Source organism: Malurus melanocephalus, unplaced genomic scaffold (assembly GCF_030028575.1).
Source record: "Malurus melanocephalus ecotype Western Australia unplaced genomic scaffold, MMel_1.1 scaffold_29, whole genome shotgun sequence".
NCBI lineage: Eukaryota > Metazoa > Chordata > Aves > Passeriformes > Maluridae > Malurus > Malurus melanocephalus.
Window position 1 is genome coordinate 39,340 of NW_026623261.1, and position 16,430 is coordinate 55,769.

At 36.9% G+C, this 16,430-nt stretch overlaps 1 protein-coding gene across 1 annotated transcript in view; it reads right to left on the bottom strand.

Annotated features, from left to right (window-relative positions):
- LOC130572122 (laminin subunit alpha-2-like) overlaps nucleotides 1–16,430 on the bottom strand; it is a gene marked incomplete at its 3' end in the record, with an annotated part of 148,196 nt that overhangs the window by 6,366 nt on the left and 125,400 nt on the right. The window contains exons 6-10 of the mRNA XM_057363573.1: nucleotides 15,409–15,588; nucleotides 13,305–13,394; nucleotides 11,031–11,148; nucleotides 9,178–9,356; nucleotides 7,445–7,544 (exon numbers count right to left, since the gene is read on the bottom strand). Coding sequence (XP_057219556.1) covers nucleotides 7,445–7,544; nucleotides 9,178–9,356; nucleotides 11,031–11,148; nucleotides 13,305–13,394; nucleotides 15,409–15,588 — 667 coding nt within the window. The remainder of the gene's footprint in view (nucleotides 1–7,444; nucleotides 7,545–9,177; nucleotides 9,357–11,030; nucleotides 11,149–13,304; nucleotides 13,395–15,408; nucleotides 15,589–16,430) is intronic.

A 16,430-nucleotide genomic window follows, 5' to 3' on the forward strand; every position in this document is an offset into this window, starting at 1 on the left:
TCATCATTTACTTTACTACCCTGCCACTGACTATCTTGAGATCCTTCTGAACATTTTGCAGTTCTTTCATTTTTCTATGCTGAAAGATTTTGTACTTGCTAACTTTGYCACCTTCCTACTCATCCCTTCTCCAGGTTAAATATGAATATTTTCAACAGTTCATATTGATCATCACTGTGAAAATGGTCCATTTATTCTTTTAACCAAGTACTAAAGCCATGAAAGAACCTTTTCTCCTTATTCTATTGCACTTTCTTTTGTGAATTTTGGTAAAAGCTCTTGTCAAAACCTTTTGAAAATCAAAATATAATATTAATCAAATGAGCTTTTGTTCACATATTCATTTAATCCTTCAAACAGATTCAAAAGGCAGACTGTCCTCTACATAAAATCCGGTCTTGAGTTTTGCCCATTTTTGCCACATTTCAGAAATGGTATAAATAATTTCTTGTAGTTCCAGTTATTTGCTTGGAACAGAAACCAGACCTGATTCTAATTTCCTGGAACCCTGTTTCTTTTGGATAAACAATGTCTATTTAATATTAATGACTGTTTTAAAAAATATTATAAGCTATATTTAATGCCTCAAGCAGCTCAATTTTCAACTACTCAACTCATCCTGAACCCATGAATAAATACACTACATGCCTGACAAATTTTTATTCTGCATTTATCAGCTTGCTTTAAACCTCAAATTTCTGTTTGAGCCAGCTCTTCTGACTTGTCCCTATGAACAAAGACTCCCAAGTGGGAAATTCCCTGAGCTATTCTATTCACAGTTTTTCTGCTGTTCCTTTCTTTCTTGAGGTGTCCATTTATAACTTGATTCCACCTAAACCATATTTAACTCCCTCTGCATACACAGCAGTCTGTTTGATTCTGATTTATCAGAATAAGTACTTCTTAGCAGCATCTAAGTATTTAGCAAATTATTCCTTAAAATATGTGTATTTATTATTAGGAGCATGACTTACTGGAATGTTTATATTTAAGTTTAAACTTACTGTCACAGTTTATATTCTTTTCTATTATTCCTAGTTGGAAATAACTTCTGTTTTTCAGTGAGTTTTGTTTTATTGTTTAAATAGATGTATCCTTTTTTCAGCTTAATTGCATTGCTTGAATAATTTTGGACCAGAGAAATGCATCTTCTCTGAATGTCTAATATAAAGTGTATAAATCCTAAGCTTACCATTAGCAGTCTTGGATTGTTCATTTTTATTTTCCTTTTATAGGTTTCCTTGTTTTGATTAAGTTGTTTTTCAGGGAGGCTTTCTCATTCCTACAAGAACGTTGAATTTGACTGCCCTTCAGGAGAAGAGTTCTAAAACAGTCCCTCATGCATAAATCCAGAGGTGCTTCTCCTTTTTATGGCTTCTCTAACTAGCTATTTGAAGAAGCAGCCACCTACAGGAGTTTTAAATTATATTATCTCTTAATCTATAGAGAGGTGAAATTCAATCTGTCTACTCTAACCTTGCAGCCTCTTTGATCTCCTGTAGTACATCATAATGACTGTCACCTTCTTGATCTGTCCTAATTATATACAGAAATTCAGTGCATGAAATTTCTGTTACTTACTATCTCAAAGTGATGTGCTCCATGGGTTTTGATGCCTTTGGCTCAGCTGATTCTCAAATTTCTGAGTTATTCTCCTCTCAAACAGCTACCATCAAGGCCCTACAGCACAGCAGGCCACAAACTCTTGTAATCTGGATAAATGTGTAACTGGATAAATCCTAACTGGACAATCTGGAACAGAGAAACTTTTGTTCCTTCCAGATGAAAATATCTGGCTATACTCCAGGGCTCAGCAGTAAAAGACACAGGCAAGTCTACTCTAGAGGTGAGCCCATCTCATTTGAAAGCTTCAGGCGCCCATATCTCACAAATCAAGTCTCAGCAAGCTYAAATTCAATTAAATGTCTCAGTATGGAACTCCCAAATACTCATTTAAATCTATAGTATCTTCTCCATTGCCCACTCCATCCACTTTTAGCTTCCCAACAAGAACCATCCCTCCTCCTGCTCCTCCTTTCTATGCAGTTTAGGAAGAGAGACCATATTGAAACTCCACGGTCACCATCCCAGATCCATCATTCTAATACAGCACACACAGGCATGGATAAACTCAGCACAACACTTAGCAAGACACCTCACACTCCACATGAGAGAGAGGAAGGCAGGAGACTGCTACCTGTCCTATCTTGTTCCAGCTCTCACGCRTGTTGATACAGTTAGTCTGTGTACTTAATTTGGCTCCACGCCTTCTTTCATTTACAGCTCTTGGAGATCTCAGCTCTTCCTGTGTTACACAGTGTGTAAATTCCTCTCAGCGTCCCACTGGTAATTTTTGATTAGGCTGCTGTAGTGCATATATAATGTGCATTATGTCAACAGTCTAACTACATTCCAATTCAGGGCAGATGTCTCAGGTCTGTCTCTTGTTTTTGGTRTAATTAACTGGTATTTCAATTAATTGGTATTTCAGAAAAAGGACATCTTTTGCTTTTGGTCTATAACTTCATAGGTCTTGTTTGAATGGGGCTTTATTTGACAAAGCTGTTATTCCCTGATTTCTCCCTGCATGTTATCAGTTTCTGTCCCATCTTTCAGCATAGAGAGGCTTTGAAAGTGTGTCCTAGAGAATGAGTCATCTTGAAATATGAGTTTTACCAGTTAGTTTTTAGTAGCCCAGCAGTCTTTCAAAACTGCACAAAAATAAATGCATGCAAAAGCATGCACCAGCCCCTTATAAAACCTGCAATCCTAGGACTGGCCTCTTGTCATTTTAACTCCTGTTCAACAGTGTATAAATTTCAAAAATTATCTCATGGAAGTCAGTGGGACTGCTCGCTGAGCAATGTACTACAAAGCCTGAATAAAGATCAAGGTGTCTGGATCTYACCTATCCTAAAATGTCTGAGGAAGTTTTTCAACAAAAATAAGCATTTGTCATTGGGATTATATCATACATAAAGAAGCAATAGGGGAAAAAAAGTGATAGCATGACCTGAAGACTGAGTCACTAAACTCTGACAGGTTCCAAATGTCACAGTTCTTGCAGTGCTTAAAAGCCAAGTAAAATGACTATTTGCTAAAATCTCRCCATTAGAGCTAGAAAAAAGAGTAACAATTCATTGAAAAAAGCCCTAATCACTGGGGTACAGTGCAGCTCTAATGGACCTAGGCTTCCGTATGGAAAACTGCAATATCAGCARTGGTCAAGTTTAGCTATTACTAGGATGGATTGAACACAGGTGGAAAAGTTCAGGGTTAAAATCATTGCCTTTCAGTTACAAAACCTAGAGGCATTTTCATCAGTTTAGTTTATCAATACCCCACRATTAGTCTTAAGTTTCTCTTTTTTATATTGCTCACTAACCTATTATATAGAATTACTGTATAAGAACAATTAAAAAGCATTCTTGAAGATTCAAAACCAAAAATATACTTCACAAGCTAAAATAATAATATTTGATTTTAGAATATTGACTGAAGCATGTGAGGACAAAGTTATACTGTGCTGATCAAAATGGAAATTATACATACTTAATATGGCTAATATACAACAATACTTCTTTCTTTCCTGAAACAATGAATGTTATAGTATAGAGTGGCTTCTCTACGTCCTTCATATATCTAGCAAAACCTGATTATGACTATAGGATGCAGTCATTTAAATCCTCTTGATGCATTTCATCCATGAAGCAGTTATTACAATATTTGCTACAATTTTCCATTTTAATTGCTGCTTATCTACTGTAGTCAAGAACAGAGAATGTACAGCCTCCAGCTTAATTTTACTTGAGAACTGTTCACAGTGACTCTATATCCCCAGTGATGTTCCTTACTATCATATTTCCATGTTAATGTCTTCTACTTTCACAAAACATTTACTTAGCACACATTTAAAAAGCATATTCCCAACCAACACCAAGCAAACAATTYATCCTCCAACAACCAGCCAGCAGCTCTTGAGATGTATTTCAACCCACCCAGACTGTTCATTCTGGTTCAGTGGTGAATAGGAATATTCCTTCAAACAGATCATGCTTTCCAGCCTTTCCTTTATGAACATTCACCAGGGCTTCAATTGCTACCCAGGGTGAACAGTATACAGTAAAAAGAATTTTATCACTGTACCAAATACAAATGTGAGAGGAGAAAAAAGGGAAGAAGTGATCTGCCTTCAGTACAGTTTTATGGTAAAAATTATACCAGATTTGCTTTTGATTCTAATGCAACCTCTTCTGTTACCACAAACATCTTTCCTTAAAAGATATATTAGAAAGGCTTTTCCTTTCAACTGGCATTATTATGCTTTTTTTTGCTGAAAAAGTTATTAAGGTCACAAATCTGTGACTGGTTCTACAAAGAACTATAAACAAACATAATGTGCAAGAAGTAAACAGTTTTCATAATGTGTTAGAACCTTATTACAAGAAGTTTAAAAAGGGCAAATAAACAGTAAGAACAAAGAGCAAAGAACAGGACCATTCTATGCAGAATGGCTATGATACCCAGATAAATGTAGAGTTGGCTCATTTTTGTTGTGGTGGTCTTAAAACAGGTAAATAATAAGTCAGATATTAAAATTGTCCTCAGGTCATTGTCTAGACAGTGCAAAGTGTCCACTTCTCACTAGACTTCCAAGACTGGGCAGAACACACACAACTGGTCCCAAGAACAAAACCATGAACTACTTTTGGGAGGGAATTCCACATATGATGGCAATTACCTAAACAGTTGTGCCTGTCACATATGAGGAGAAATAGTTTAAACACACAAAATAACCTCTGCAATAAGTAAGCTGGAAACAAAAGACATCAATGGGTTTGAAAAATGAAAAAATATTACTTCATTTGTTACAAGCAGCTGATTCAACAGAGATTAAGAATACTCTAACATGCTTGAAAGCAACAGACATCTAATCAACTGCAGCAGCATGAGTTAAGTTTCAGGAAGATGAGGAGAAGCTGGTTACAGTCAAGAGAGAAAAGATGAGAGTTTTCATTTTGTGAAGAGAGCGAAAGAATTCTTTGGTTCTCAGGACTGGAGAAACTGGAGATACGAACCTTCTTTGAATGCCTGGGGCCAGATGAGTAGGACTGGCTACTTGCAGTGAAAGTACAAGGAGGCAAAAATAGAAAAAGATATTCCRTTTTTGGAGATGTAATCTTCAAGATGGTAGCATGACATGCTTCTCAATTTTCTAGAAAGACACGGTTAATGATTCAAACAGGAGTTTAATTCTCTTCCTAGAGAGTTTCAGAAAAGAGGCAAGAGGAGAATTTGCCAGAAAGAAGATCAGAGCACTAAAAAGGCAGAATGAGACATAGCAAGGTGTCAAAGCACGGTACCACCTTGTCAGATTCAGAAAGTGTAAGCAGATTTAGAAAGCAACTATGAGATGGTTTAGATCTGTTGAATGCTCAGAGGCATAAGATATTTTGAGAGCTCCTAAGGACACCACTACTGACAATCAAACAAGATGGAAAAATGTCTCAATCTTTTTGCTTTCCTCTTCTTGTGAGAGAAGAGCTGTCAGCCTGTTGAATGCTGATCAGCTGCCAGGCTGCAGGAGGATGACCCACCAGGGGCCAGCAAAGAAGAAATGTGAGACCAAGCGGCTGTGTAACAGGCAAGTGGGACATGGTACTTTTTTGAATTAATCATTCTCCATCTCAAAATGACATTCTGAGAAGTTCCTTTGTTGTACTGTCTGTCATCTGTAACCTGTTTAATCTYATCCACAGGTTTGGTACAAGCACTGCAGTCTTGCTGTGGTTTTGCCAACTTTGGGATTCATCCTCTCTTCTGCTTGTACTGTCTCCAATACCACTCCAGAGGATACACTGCACTGGGTATCCATGGCCAGGTGCTGGCAGTGGGAAAGGGGCTGCAGGGCAGCCTCTATGAGGAAAAAGACAGGACTGCTCTSTGCCAGACACAGCCAGCTCCAACAGGGCATACAACTAAGCCCCTCAGCCAGCCAGGTCAGAAAATGGAGAAGGGGAAGGAGTGGGAGGAGAAGCTCCAGATGCCAGAACAGATTTACCACTGCAGCCCCTAGAGGAAACCGAGCTGGAGCAGATACCCACACTGCAGCCCCATGAAGRAAAAGTTGGATACTTCTTGAAGGAACTACATCCCATGGAGAAACCCTGGTAGGGAAAATTTTTTCATGAAGGACGTAGGCCCAYTGGAAGCACCCCCAAGGGAGYAGGGGAAAAGTGTGAGGAGGAAGGATTGTCAGAGAAGAACTGCTAAGACCACTTATGACCCTGCCCTCCATCATACTGCATCACTTGTGGTAGCAGGGGAGTTGGTTGAGAAGTCTGGAATGAAGAAGTGAGGTTGAGTCTGGGGAAGAAAAGAAGGTGGGGGAAGAGGTATATTTTTCATTTTTGCCTTTCCTTATCACTATGTGAATCTATTTAAATTAGCAATAAGTTAAATTAATTTTCCCCAAGTAAAGTCTGTTTTGCCCAGGATAATAATTGGCAAGCAATTTCCTGGTCTTTATTTCAGCCCATGAGCTGCTTCCTCTTTTGTTCTGCTGAGAAGGGAAGTGAGAGAGTGGTTGGGTGGGCAGCTGCAGTCAGCCGAGATCAACCCACCAGAGACAGCACTGGAACAGTGAAACAGTATCACTTTATTGAACTGATGCAATCATGGTTATTTACAATCGGTTTTACACCTGTGGGCCCTGACTTTGCATTTCTGCCCTGCTGCTTTTATGTTCTACTGATCCCTATTTTAAAGGATTGCTACATCTCATCAATWGACTGCAATTAGCACTAACACCTCTTAAGAACCGACCTTGAGTTTTGTTAYCTTCCTGTAGTATTTTCAGAAGTTTTGCAATGAAAGAATTAAAAAATATGAAAATTCATTGTTTCCAAAGCCCAGTGGACAGTTTATTGTCTATGAGAAGACAGCTTTTACAGGGCTATGGTAAGCATCTTGCAATCTTACATGAATAATACAAAAAGCAAATAAATGCCTTTCAAACAGAATTCTCTTTGTAGATTTCAAATGGAAATATGCTTAGATAGGRAAAGATATTAAAACATCATTCTTGCATGATTTTTAATCTCTGTGGTAAAAGAAGAAAGCTCTTTAACACCAAATTCTTCAATATTTACCACTGTGGAATATTATTCCAAACATATCCAAATTTCCCAGACATGAATCTGAAAGAAGCCTCAGCAAATAAAAAAAAAATCAAATCAATGCAGCTGGATTACTATTTGCATGAGTAAACTAAAATGAAACAAACAAACATAAAACCCTAAAAAATAACAACAGCAACAAAAAAAAAAAAACCAAACCCAAACAAACCCAAAAAACCCAACCAAAACAAAAAAAATGTGATTCAGCTTTTCTTTGACCATTGCTGAACTTCATCTTTAACATCACTWTATTTGAGGGATCTTACCTCCTTCTGTATGTTTCTCATCCTTGACACAAGTATCATTTAAAGACCCATTTGGATCGCAGGAACATGGCTGGCATGGATCTGGGTTATCTGGCAAAACCTATAAAAATAAAGATGTTRGAAGAAAAAGCTTTACCTTCAATAATTGGAAACTTTTGTGTCTTAAATAAAAAGTAAGAGAGGACAGCTTCTGTGTAGGTGGCTTACACTTTAATAAAAATGAGATAGCTGATAAACTTAGTCCATGCAGATTATGACAAGAATTGCACCAGAGGTTGCATATTAGGAAAAATTTCTTCACAGAAAGTGTTGTCAATGGGTCTTCAATGCCTGAAGGCATTTAAAAGATGGATAGATGTGACACTTAAGGACATTGCTCAGTGGTGGACTTGGCAAAGTGAGGTTAAGGGTTGGACTCAAGTGTTGGAGGTCCTTTCCAACACAAATGATTCTAGGTTCTTGTTTCTATTAAAGTTACATCTGCATTTTTATTTAGAAACTTAGATACAAAAACATTTTCAACTAAAAAAATACTAAAACAGGTGTAGATATTGTAACAGAACCTTTCATAATTAACACCAATAAATGTAATGAGGTAGATTTTAAGCATTTACTACCTAAAGTAATACTGACAAGTAGATCAGTTGTTCTGGTCAACATGATCCAAAAAACTAACTAATTATTCAGTAAGTGAACAAAAAGGTAAGTTAGGAAAAGTGAACATTAAACAATGAAACAATTTCCTTTTGTTCTGGAAAGGTGACCTCAACCAAGCTTAAACCTTAGTCTAATATTACACTAGGAATATAAAATAGAAGTTCTGCCTGAACTTGGTACATACAGATACTCTATACACTCTATACACACAGACACACATATGTATCTATTAAATCTCTTTTAGTTGGATGGTAACTTGATTCAGAGGAAAAAATAAAGTAAGTGCCCCACTGCTGAAGAAATTGGTTTTCCGTATTCCTTTTCTCAAGTTCTAAGGCTAAATCCAGTCTATCAGGGAAAATGTAATAACTGCTATTTGCTGATGTTTTCTATGTTTGAGGGCTGAACACCAATCAGACTACAGGCCATTATTTTCCCACTGAAAATATACAGATGAAATATAAGCAATTTACACACACACACTAATAGTGTAGCTGTCTAAAGCACAGGAACGAGCCATACTCACAATACAACCTAATATAAGATTCATCTTTTGACAGCTTCCACTTAGATGAAAATACAGTCTTATATGATGAAATACAAAAAGCAATTTCCACTGCACTGAAATTTAAAGACATTCATGAAACASTATAGAATTTCGGTGGTTATTAATTCCACATTGCATTTAAAAAGTARAAATTACAGTCTGTCTTTCATCAATACCAAATACAGCAATATTTCTTTGAACTTTGATAACAAAACTTGAAATTCATTACTGAGGCAAAAGTTCTGTTTACAAGACCACATCCTCCTTTAAATTAAATTGAAATACTAGCTGGAGGCCCTGACCTCAAGAGCATTCCTTCATATCAACACAATTCACTTTCCTATTTCTCTGAGCGTTAACTTTATACATTTCCAGCTGTGAAAAGCAACTGCTGCACTGTCAGATTTAGAAGTTAACCTTCACAAAATGGCAGCCCAAACTCTTTTCAATAACGCAAGTTCCCCTGCCGAGGTGATGGTTTGAACACYGAGCTTTGAGGGGAAGGGACAGGAGAAGAAGAGGCGTTTACCCCTTTTGGCCTGAAGTAGCCGTCGAGGCAGGTCTCGCAGTTTATGCCGCTGGTGTTGCCCGTGCAATTCACGCACACTCCGCCCCCAACGTACTCTCCGTGGATATTCAAGCTCTGATTTCTCGCTGCCACGTCCTCATCGTAGTAACACTCCTCGGTCTTCCCGTGACAGTTGCATGCTAAAAGAGAAGGAAAGTGTTAGCAAATATTTTCCCACTGGAGATGCCCCACGGTTACTGAGGTATTAAAGAGAGTCATTGAACACTTTATCATTCTTCTTGTGTATATGTAACCAAAAGCATGTCAAAACATTCATCTACTGCTTCATTTATGAAAGGCGATATCGTCCTGTTATAAACACAGTCCGAAATTCTGCCTGCTGTATTTTTTCCCCTCAATATTTTGTCTTGTGGAGTACAGAAGTTGACACTATGATGTTACTGGTTTGTTTTAGTTCAATTTTTTTTATTTTCTGATTAAATTGATAGCCAAGAAACCTTTTAGTGGTTGCATACACATAGGGTTCATGAAAGGGCCGTGTAAGTTAAAATACAAGAGGAGCTGCAAGGAAAGTAGAAGAACGGTATGAGTAAATTAAAAAAAATTCAAAATCAAAGCTGAAAAACCCTAAAAACATTACTGACTTGCACATATGCATGTAAGAACTGTGGCAGAACAAAGGGATTCCCAATCTTAAATCTTTTTACATTTATATCTGAACTCTGGACTTCAGGTCCAAAAGCAGGAAAGATAATCTAGTAATCTGTTGCAGTGAAAATGAGGTAGCTCGCTGTCCCTTTCCCCATGGTATTAATACATTCATGTCAACATAAAGAGAAATTCAATGCTTGTCAACAGTGTGGGGAGTCATTCTCCTTACATTTGAACCAGATCCCAGGAAACTGTTTTCACCATGACAGTACAACAATTCACTGAAAGTTGAACAGGGCATGCGTGTTTCAAAAATTAAGCATGAAATTAAATGTACCCTGATTTAATTCCAGAATGCATTCTCAGTGCAGACACAGTCCCAGCTAAAACAAAGACTTTACTGGCCAAAGTTTACAGGACACAGATAAGCAATGGCTACTTTAATTATGGGCATATCTGTTCCTTTTTATTTACTTTTAATCACTCATGGTAAAATTATAGCTGAATCCTACAAATGTATAAACACTTAGTGTAATGGAGCATTAATTTTAGTATGTTCAGAAATATAAGTGGTATGTGACCTCTGAAAGTAAGATGTTAAAGTTCAATCATAGCAACCCTTAACACAATAAATCTGAAAATTAAATTCCCACCCTGTGGGAAGTTGGTATTTCAAGATATGTTTTCATTCGATGTTGGAAAACTAGATACATTGCATTTTCTGTTAAAAGAAATCAGACACTCAACATGAATTTTGATATATAAAAGTATTTTGCTTTAGCAAGGATGAACATTATGACATATAAAAGTGCCATCTATACAAAAACATGCCAGTAAAGTTTAATAMAATGAAAAATCTGTAAAACATTTTTTTTACTTACTGGGATATAGTCCTGTTATTTTAGCAAAACAAAAACATCACAGTTATAAAAACTAACTAGGCAATTTTTAAAAATACTGTATTACCCAAATATCACCATGTTACAATAAAACAGTCTGAGTTTGATAAAACCACAATTCTACATGTAATTTTTTTGCTAAGTATTTTGAGTCAGTCTAATTAAATGAATAACATCACATCGAATGTTATTCATAAACCAGTGTGGTTAGAAACAAAATCAGCTGCAAAATCATGTAGGACCAATTTCAGTTTTCAGCAGCAGTTGCAATAAATTTTCTCTTCTGTACTGCTTTCAACTTACGTTCACATTCATGCTTATGCAGTAAAGTGCCRGCATGCCAAGGCTTTTGATGGAAACCAGGACAACACTGATCACATGTCTCCCCGCATGTGTTGTGCTCACACTGACAGATGGAYTTCTAATGTAAAAGAAAAACAAATATTTACACAACGTGATGATTTGAAGAATCTGTCCATGTACATACAATGCATTCCAGTTCAAATTATGAAAACATTAAGAATGGCTCTACTCTGTAATTCCTTTGCTTGTTCATTTTTATTTGTTTATGTAACCTGCATTCACCAAGCGTGTTTAACTTCCATAGCTCTATTTGAAGAAAACAGCCACGAAGCAAAGGATGATAGTTGGCCAGATAATCTATGGAGAATCTAAGAACACAGGGAATTTAATTTCAACTGGATAAAGAAAGGAGGATGGAAAAAATCCCCAATAAAACAAATAAGCCAAAGTACTGGTAGCCTTTAGACACAGRAAAACTGATCTGACCCCAGAAGGAGCAAGCCATTCTCCACCCTGCCCTAAGATGCAGCAATTCTGCTGCTGCAGAACGAAACCAATTCTGTTGGCCAATCCGATACAAATTGCCTTTTTTATTACTTTGGAATTATTCTTTACTGGATGACTCAACTTATCATGTAATCTTCCACCWGTGTAACTAATTCTATGGGAGGGATAGCAGGAGTGTTTCAAATAATGATAGATGAGCACAAGTCCAGCCTTTCAGTCCCGCTTAAAAGTTCCCCACAAGACCACCTTAGTCCCAGCAGGAAAATATTGCTGTAAGGAACACCCAAAATCCCTGAGCCACACAAGCAGTTTGAAAACRGTAAAAGACACTGTGGTTTGGAGAAACGTGAAGTAAAAATTTCCTTGCTGTTAGTTATTTAGTGAAGGGGATTCTCTGTGGTCCTTGTGAGGCCGTACAAGGTCAAAGCAGCAAGCTAGAGAATTTCTATRGCTCACAGTACAAAGCATAAATCTTGCAAAACAAGGCTAATTCACAGACTGCTTCAGAAAAGCATGGCAGTAAATTCCAGCAAGTTTATTCCCTGTAATGCTATGGGAAAGATTCTTTCTGCTAACAAGTACAGTCATAATATTTATAAGCCTGTTTTGGCATGGCTCGGTCTAAAGAATATCCGTGTAGAGCTAAACCTCCAAATCTCTTCTGGYTTCAGCTGTTTTACTTATGCTATTTTTTATACTGGTCAGACAACAAATACATATTTGACATCCTGCAAAACAGGACACCACACATGTCAAAATGACTTTATTTTATCTAGTAGCCAGATTATCTGAAGWATGTATTAATCGCAGCAGCAGCACTTATTTTCCAAGGCAGGCCCAATTCTAATGGATGGCACTGAGACAATGCTGCAGTTTGACCACTAAGGGCATCTGAAACAATAGTTCAACACTTGCTGTACATACCATGACAGAAAACTCTCAGGAAGGGTTAAAACCAAGGAGTTTGCTCAATTTTTACAAGGATCCATAAAAATTACTTAGAACTCTAAAGCATTCTCTGTAAGATTTCATCCTTTTTTTTAAACGATTTCCTGCACAATCACTCAATGTCACATACTAATAAGATTTTCAGTTAAATCCTACAAACCTCCTACTTCAGTGAATAGTACATGAAGAGATGACACACAGTGGCAGGTACTATTAGTAGATGGGGAATTCAGTATTTGTGATAATGAGTGCATAGAGCTGGACAATCAGTAACAAATTATATTTCTATATCAATTACATTGGTTATGTTTTTATTGTATTGGTTATGTGCAAAAAGAGAGAGTTAAAAGTTGGAGGATATTATAAACAGCTCATGATTTTCTAGATTAGCTTAACTGATCTTTCAATTACTATTTCCTGCATAGTCAATACACCAATACATCATTTGTTCGCAAGTATCAATTAAATATTTGACAATCATTTAGGAAATATCTTGATTAATATCAAGAAGGAAAAKAAAGACTGACTGTTAGTGCTCATTTCTACAGCTACATAATGTAACCCAGATTTCTATTTTTCCTAGGAAACTTTCAATATGAATTATCTCAAACCCATTCTTTCATTTCAGTAAAGCCTCTGCTGACACTGGATGAATGTTTATTATTCTGGTCGCTAGCACTGTTTCATCCTGGCACTGCTTCTCACTGTTCTTCTAGGTGAATAAATTCACGGGACTCTAAAGAATATCAGCTTCAGGGTTTTTTTTGCTCATGTTCCACCCTATAAATAAGGCACATTAAAAAAAAAAAGAATACATACATTGGTCATTGGATCCAGCGGACAAGCCTTCGCATGGCCTGAACATATACACATGCCTCCAACGGAGATGTCTTTTATAGAATAGTAATACTGTAAGACAAAACAGAAATTGAATTGCTAAGTGGATTCTAAAATGCAGGTGCCAAACTGCAGAATTCATTTCTGGTGACAAAACTGTCAGGTCCTGTTTTATTTCTTTTTTGATCTATTACAAATATAGCAGACAGTGTAATCCAAGCCATGTCTTGATCAACAGATTCAGGCTGAGTGAAAGAAAGGGTGTAAATTGGCACAGTTCCATTTGTTTGAAGTCACAAAAGCCATGTCAATTTATACACAGCACAGAAAAACACCAGAGTAGGAAAAGGCTATATGCACACTGGATAATGAAAAGTCAAATGCTACAGAATTTATTCTCTTCAGAAAATATGAAAAGGAAAAGGCATGGTGATGGAAAGAAGAGAAAAGCTAGGAAAAAACCTATAAAACACCTTTGTTCATGTTAGCTGGCTCTAACTTGGGCATTCATTGCACTATGAAAAGAACTGTTTTTCACTATTGGCCTTTTGAATGGTGATGGAATAGTCTTTATTACTGATATTAAAGTACTTTTCACCTGTTTTTCTGCCATTKRACCATTTCTCTTTTTCTTTTGGTRAGAATTAAGAGCTTTAGACAGAAARAWGGACAGAACGATATTCATAATCTTATATTACAAYGTCTGTGAAAACTGAATCTCATCCATTTTCTTCTGTTTTGGCAAGGGKTCYGCAACATGYWAACAACTGGCTAATCAAACAAAAAATATGCTATTTGCAAATTTTGCTATTATTGTGTTCCACCTCTTTATTATCAAACTAAATGAGAATTCTTACCACTCATAGTTAACCTTCCAACAAAGAAAATGTATAATTTGTATGTAAATGTATAATTTGTGGCTACCCTTTTTTCCTGACAATGATGGCATTCTGTTACTCCCTGATCCTTTGAAGACARCCTCAGGGAGAGACGTCACACAGAAGTTACCGCTCTTTGCTGGTTTGGGAAATCAGTGTATTGTCGTGCACTCAATTTTCATGAGTATACAGTGATTTTTTCAAGTGTGAATTCGACTTTGTATTTCTATTCACTTAGAACCAGATTATTAAATGTCCACTTTTACAGAAATACATAATTAGTGAAGTGTCAATAACTATACTCAGCTGTAAGGGTTTCTGGTTTACACCTCAAAACAAAATGGCTTCTTCCAAACTTCCAGAAATAGCCAGCACTCTCTATTTAGACATGGAAATGGAAACCAGAAATGGAGAAGAGAATAAGCTAATTTTCTTCATAAAAGGATTTATTATAGTCCCAAATGTATAAACTAAACTTTCCAAAGCAAAAATACAATGACCAACAGGAAGTGAGCAGAAATATAAAAAAAGCATGGAAAATTATATGTTCCCCCAAACCAGTTTTTGATAATGTTTAGCAGAAAAGCTAGAGGAAGGCAAGAATGACACACAACATTTGATCAGCAGGACAACAGGGAGATAGGCTCAGAAAGGAAATAAAGATTGCAGAAAGAAGAGATGGGTGTACACATACAAGGCACGGTGGAGAAAACTGGACTATGGTGTGAGTTTAAATGTTGTGTCCTTTCTTTTAAGCTAAAGCAGAACACAAAATGTTTACTGCTACCCTCAATCATATGAAAACATGCTAAAAGTGTTGCATTCAGGCCATACTTCTTCTCATAGCACCAATAAAAATTCTACTCAGAGTGTTCAGAGCATGTTAAAGGTGGCAAAGGACTGAGTAGCAGAAGAGGCAAGAGACACTAACAGCAAACACTTGCCATACACTTACATCCAAATGTCGGCAGTCAAAGGGGCTGTGTGTTTATATTAATAAATCAAGCAGAAAAGGTAAAATTGTTAATTCTACTCTACAGAAGATAACAAAAATAGAGTGAACAGGGAATTCTCCAACACGAGGATTCTGAAAGGTAACAACAGGTCATCAGCTCCCARAATTTCCTATGGCAAACAAAGGCAGGTACAGCATTTACAAGTGTAACAGAACTTCTACACTGCCTTTCTACTGTCTGGCCAGAACTTACCCTCCTTGTAACAATGGGATCAATTTCAGCTGGATCTTTGTGTGCAAACATCATTAAATCAGCATTTAGTGTCCGTATCCTCTGGAATCTCAGGCGAATAAAGCGAGCGGAGGTGAACTCCAGTAATTCACGCGATGGATCATCAGCACTAGGTCGTCCATTAATTAGAGAAGTGTGAATCTGAAAAATTATTAAAGCAGCAAGGAATTATATTACATCAATGTTGTCATAATTAGGCCAACAAATATCATTACAGGCATTGAGTGAATGCATTTGTAAATGTACTCTCTTTGAAAGTAAATTCTCCCCAAAATATTCTATGTCTCAACAGACCTCAGCTATGAAGAGTCTTTATAATMAAAACATTTTGAGCAAAGGAAAGTTATCAGCTACAAAAAGATTGCAGCACAAACTGCATATGGGTACCCTGGCCCTGTAAGAGTGTGCATGCTGCAGGCAATTTATTTCTACTCTCTTAGTCTGAAAATAGGTAATCATACAACCAGTGAGCTCAGAAATTTTGAGTTAAGGGAATGTATACTTGGAATGGGATTCAAAATTCAACAGGGGTCAGTTTGCACCCCTTAGAGCGATCATCATCAAAAGGCCTTTGAACTTGGTGTATTTGAAACACAGGATAAGGTAACTTTTGAAATACTGAAAACTGCAATAGCTAGATGAGACAAAATCAGCATTCATAAGCACCTCTTCTTTCCCACTGTCTCTTTACACAATACATTTTCTGCTTAGAGTCTTGTTCTCAGCAAGGTGAAACAAATTCCTGGGTTGCAATTGTTTTCACCTGGTCCCTGAGGAAAGTCATTATCACTTCTGAGAACTTTGTTTAGCATTTCTTTTTCCAAAGACGTTACCCCTCTCTGCCTACACTGGGGTTTCTGCAAAGATTAACTCCCCTTTCCTCTACCTGCCCTATCCTAAAGTCTAGAAATCTTACAGTGTGTTCTGTGGATCCTTCATAAAGAGACTCTCTGAACCCAACTAGAGCATCAAGGGCAAGGCAA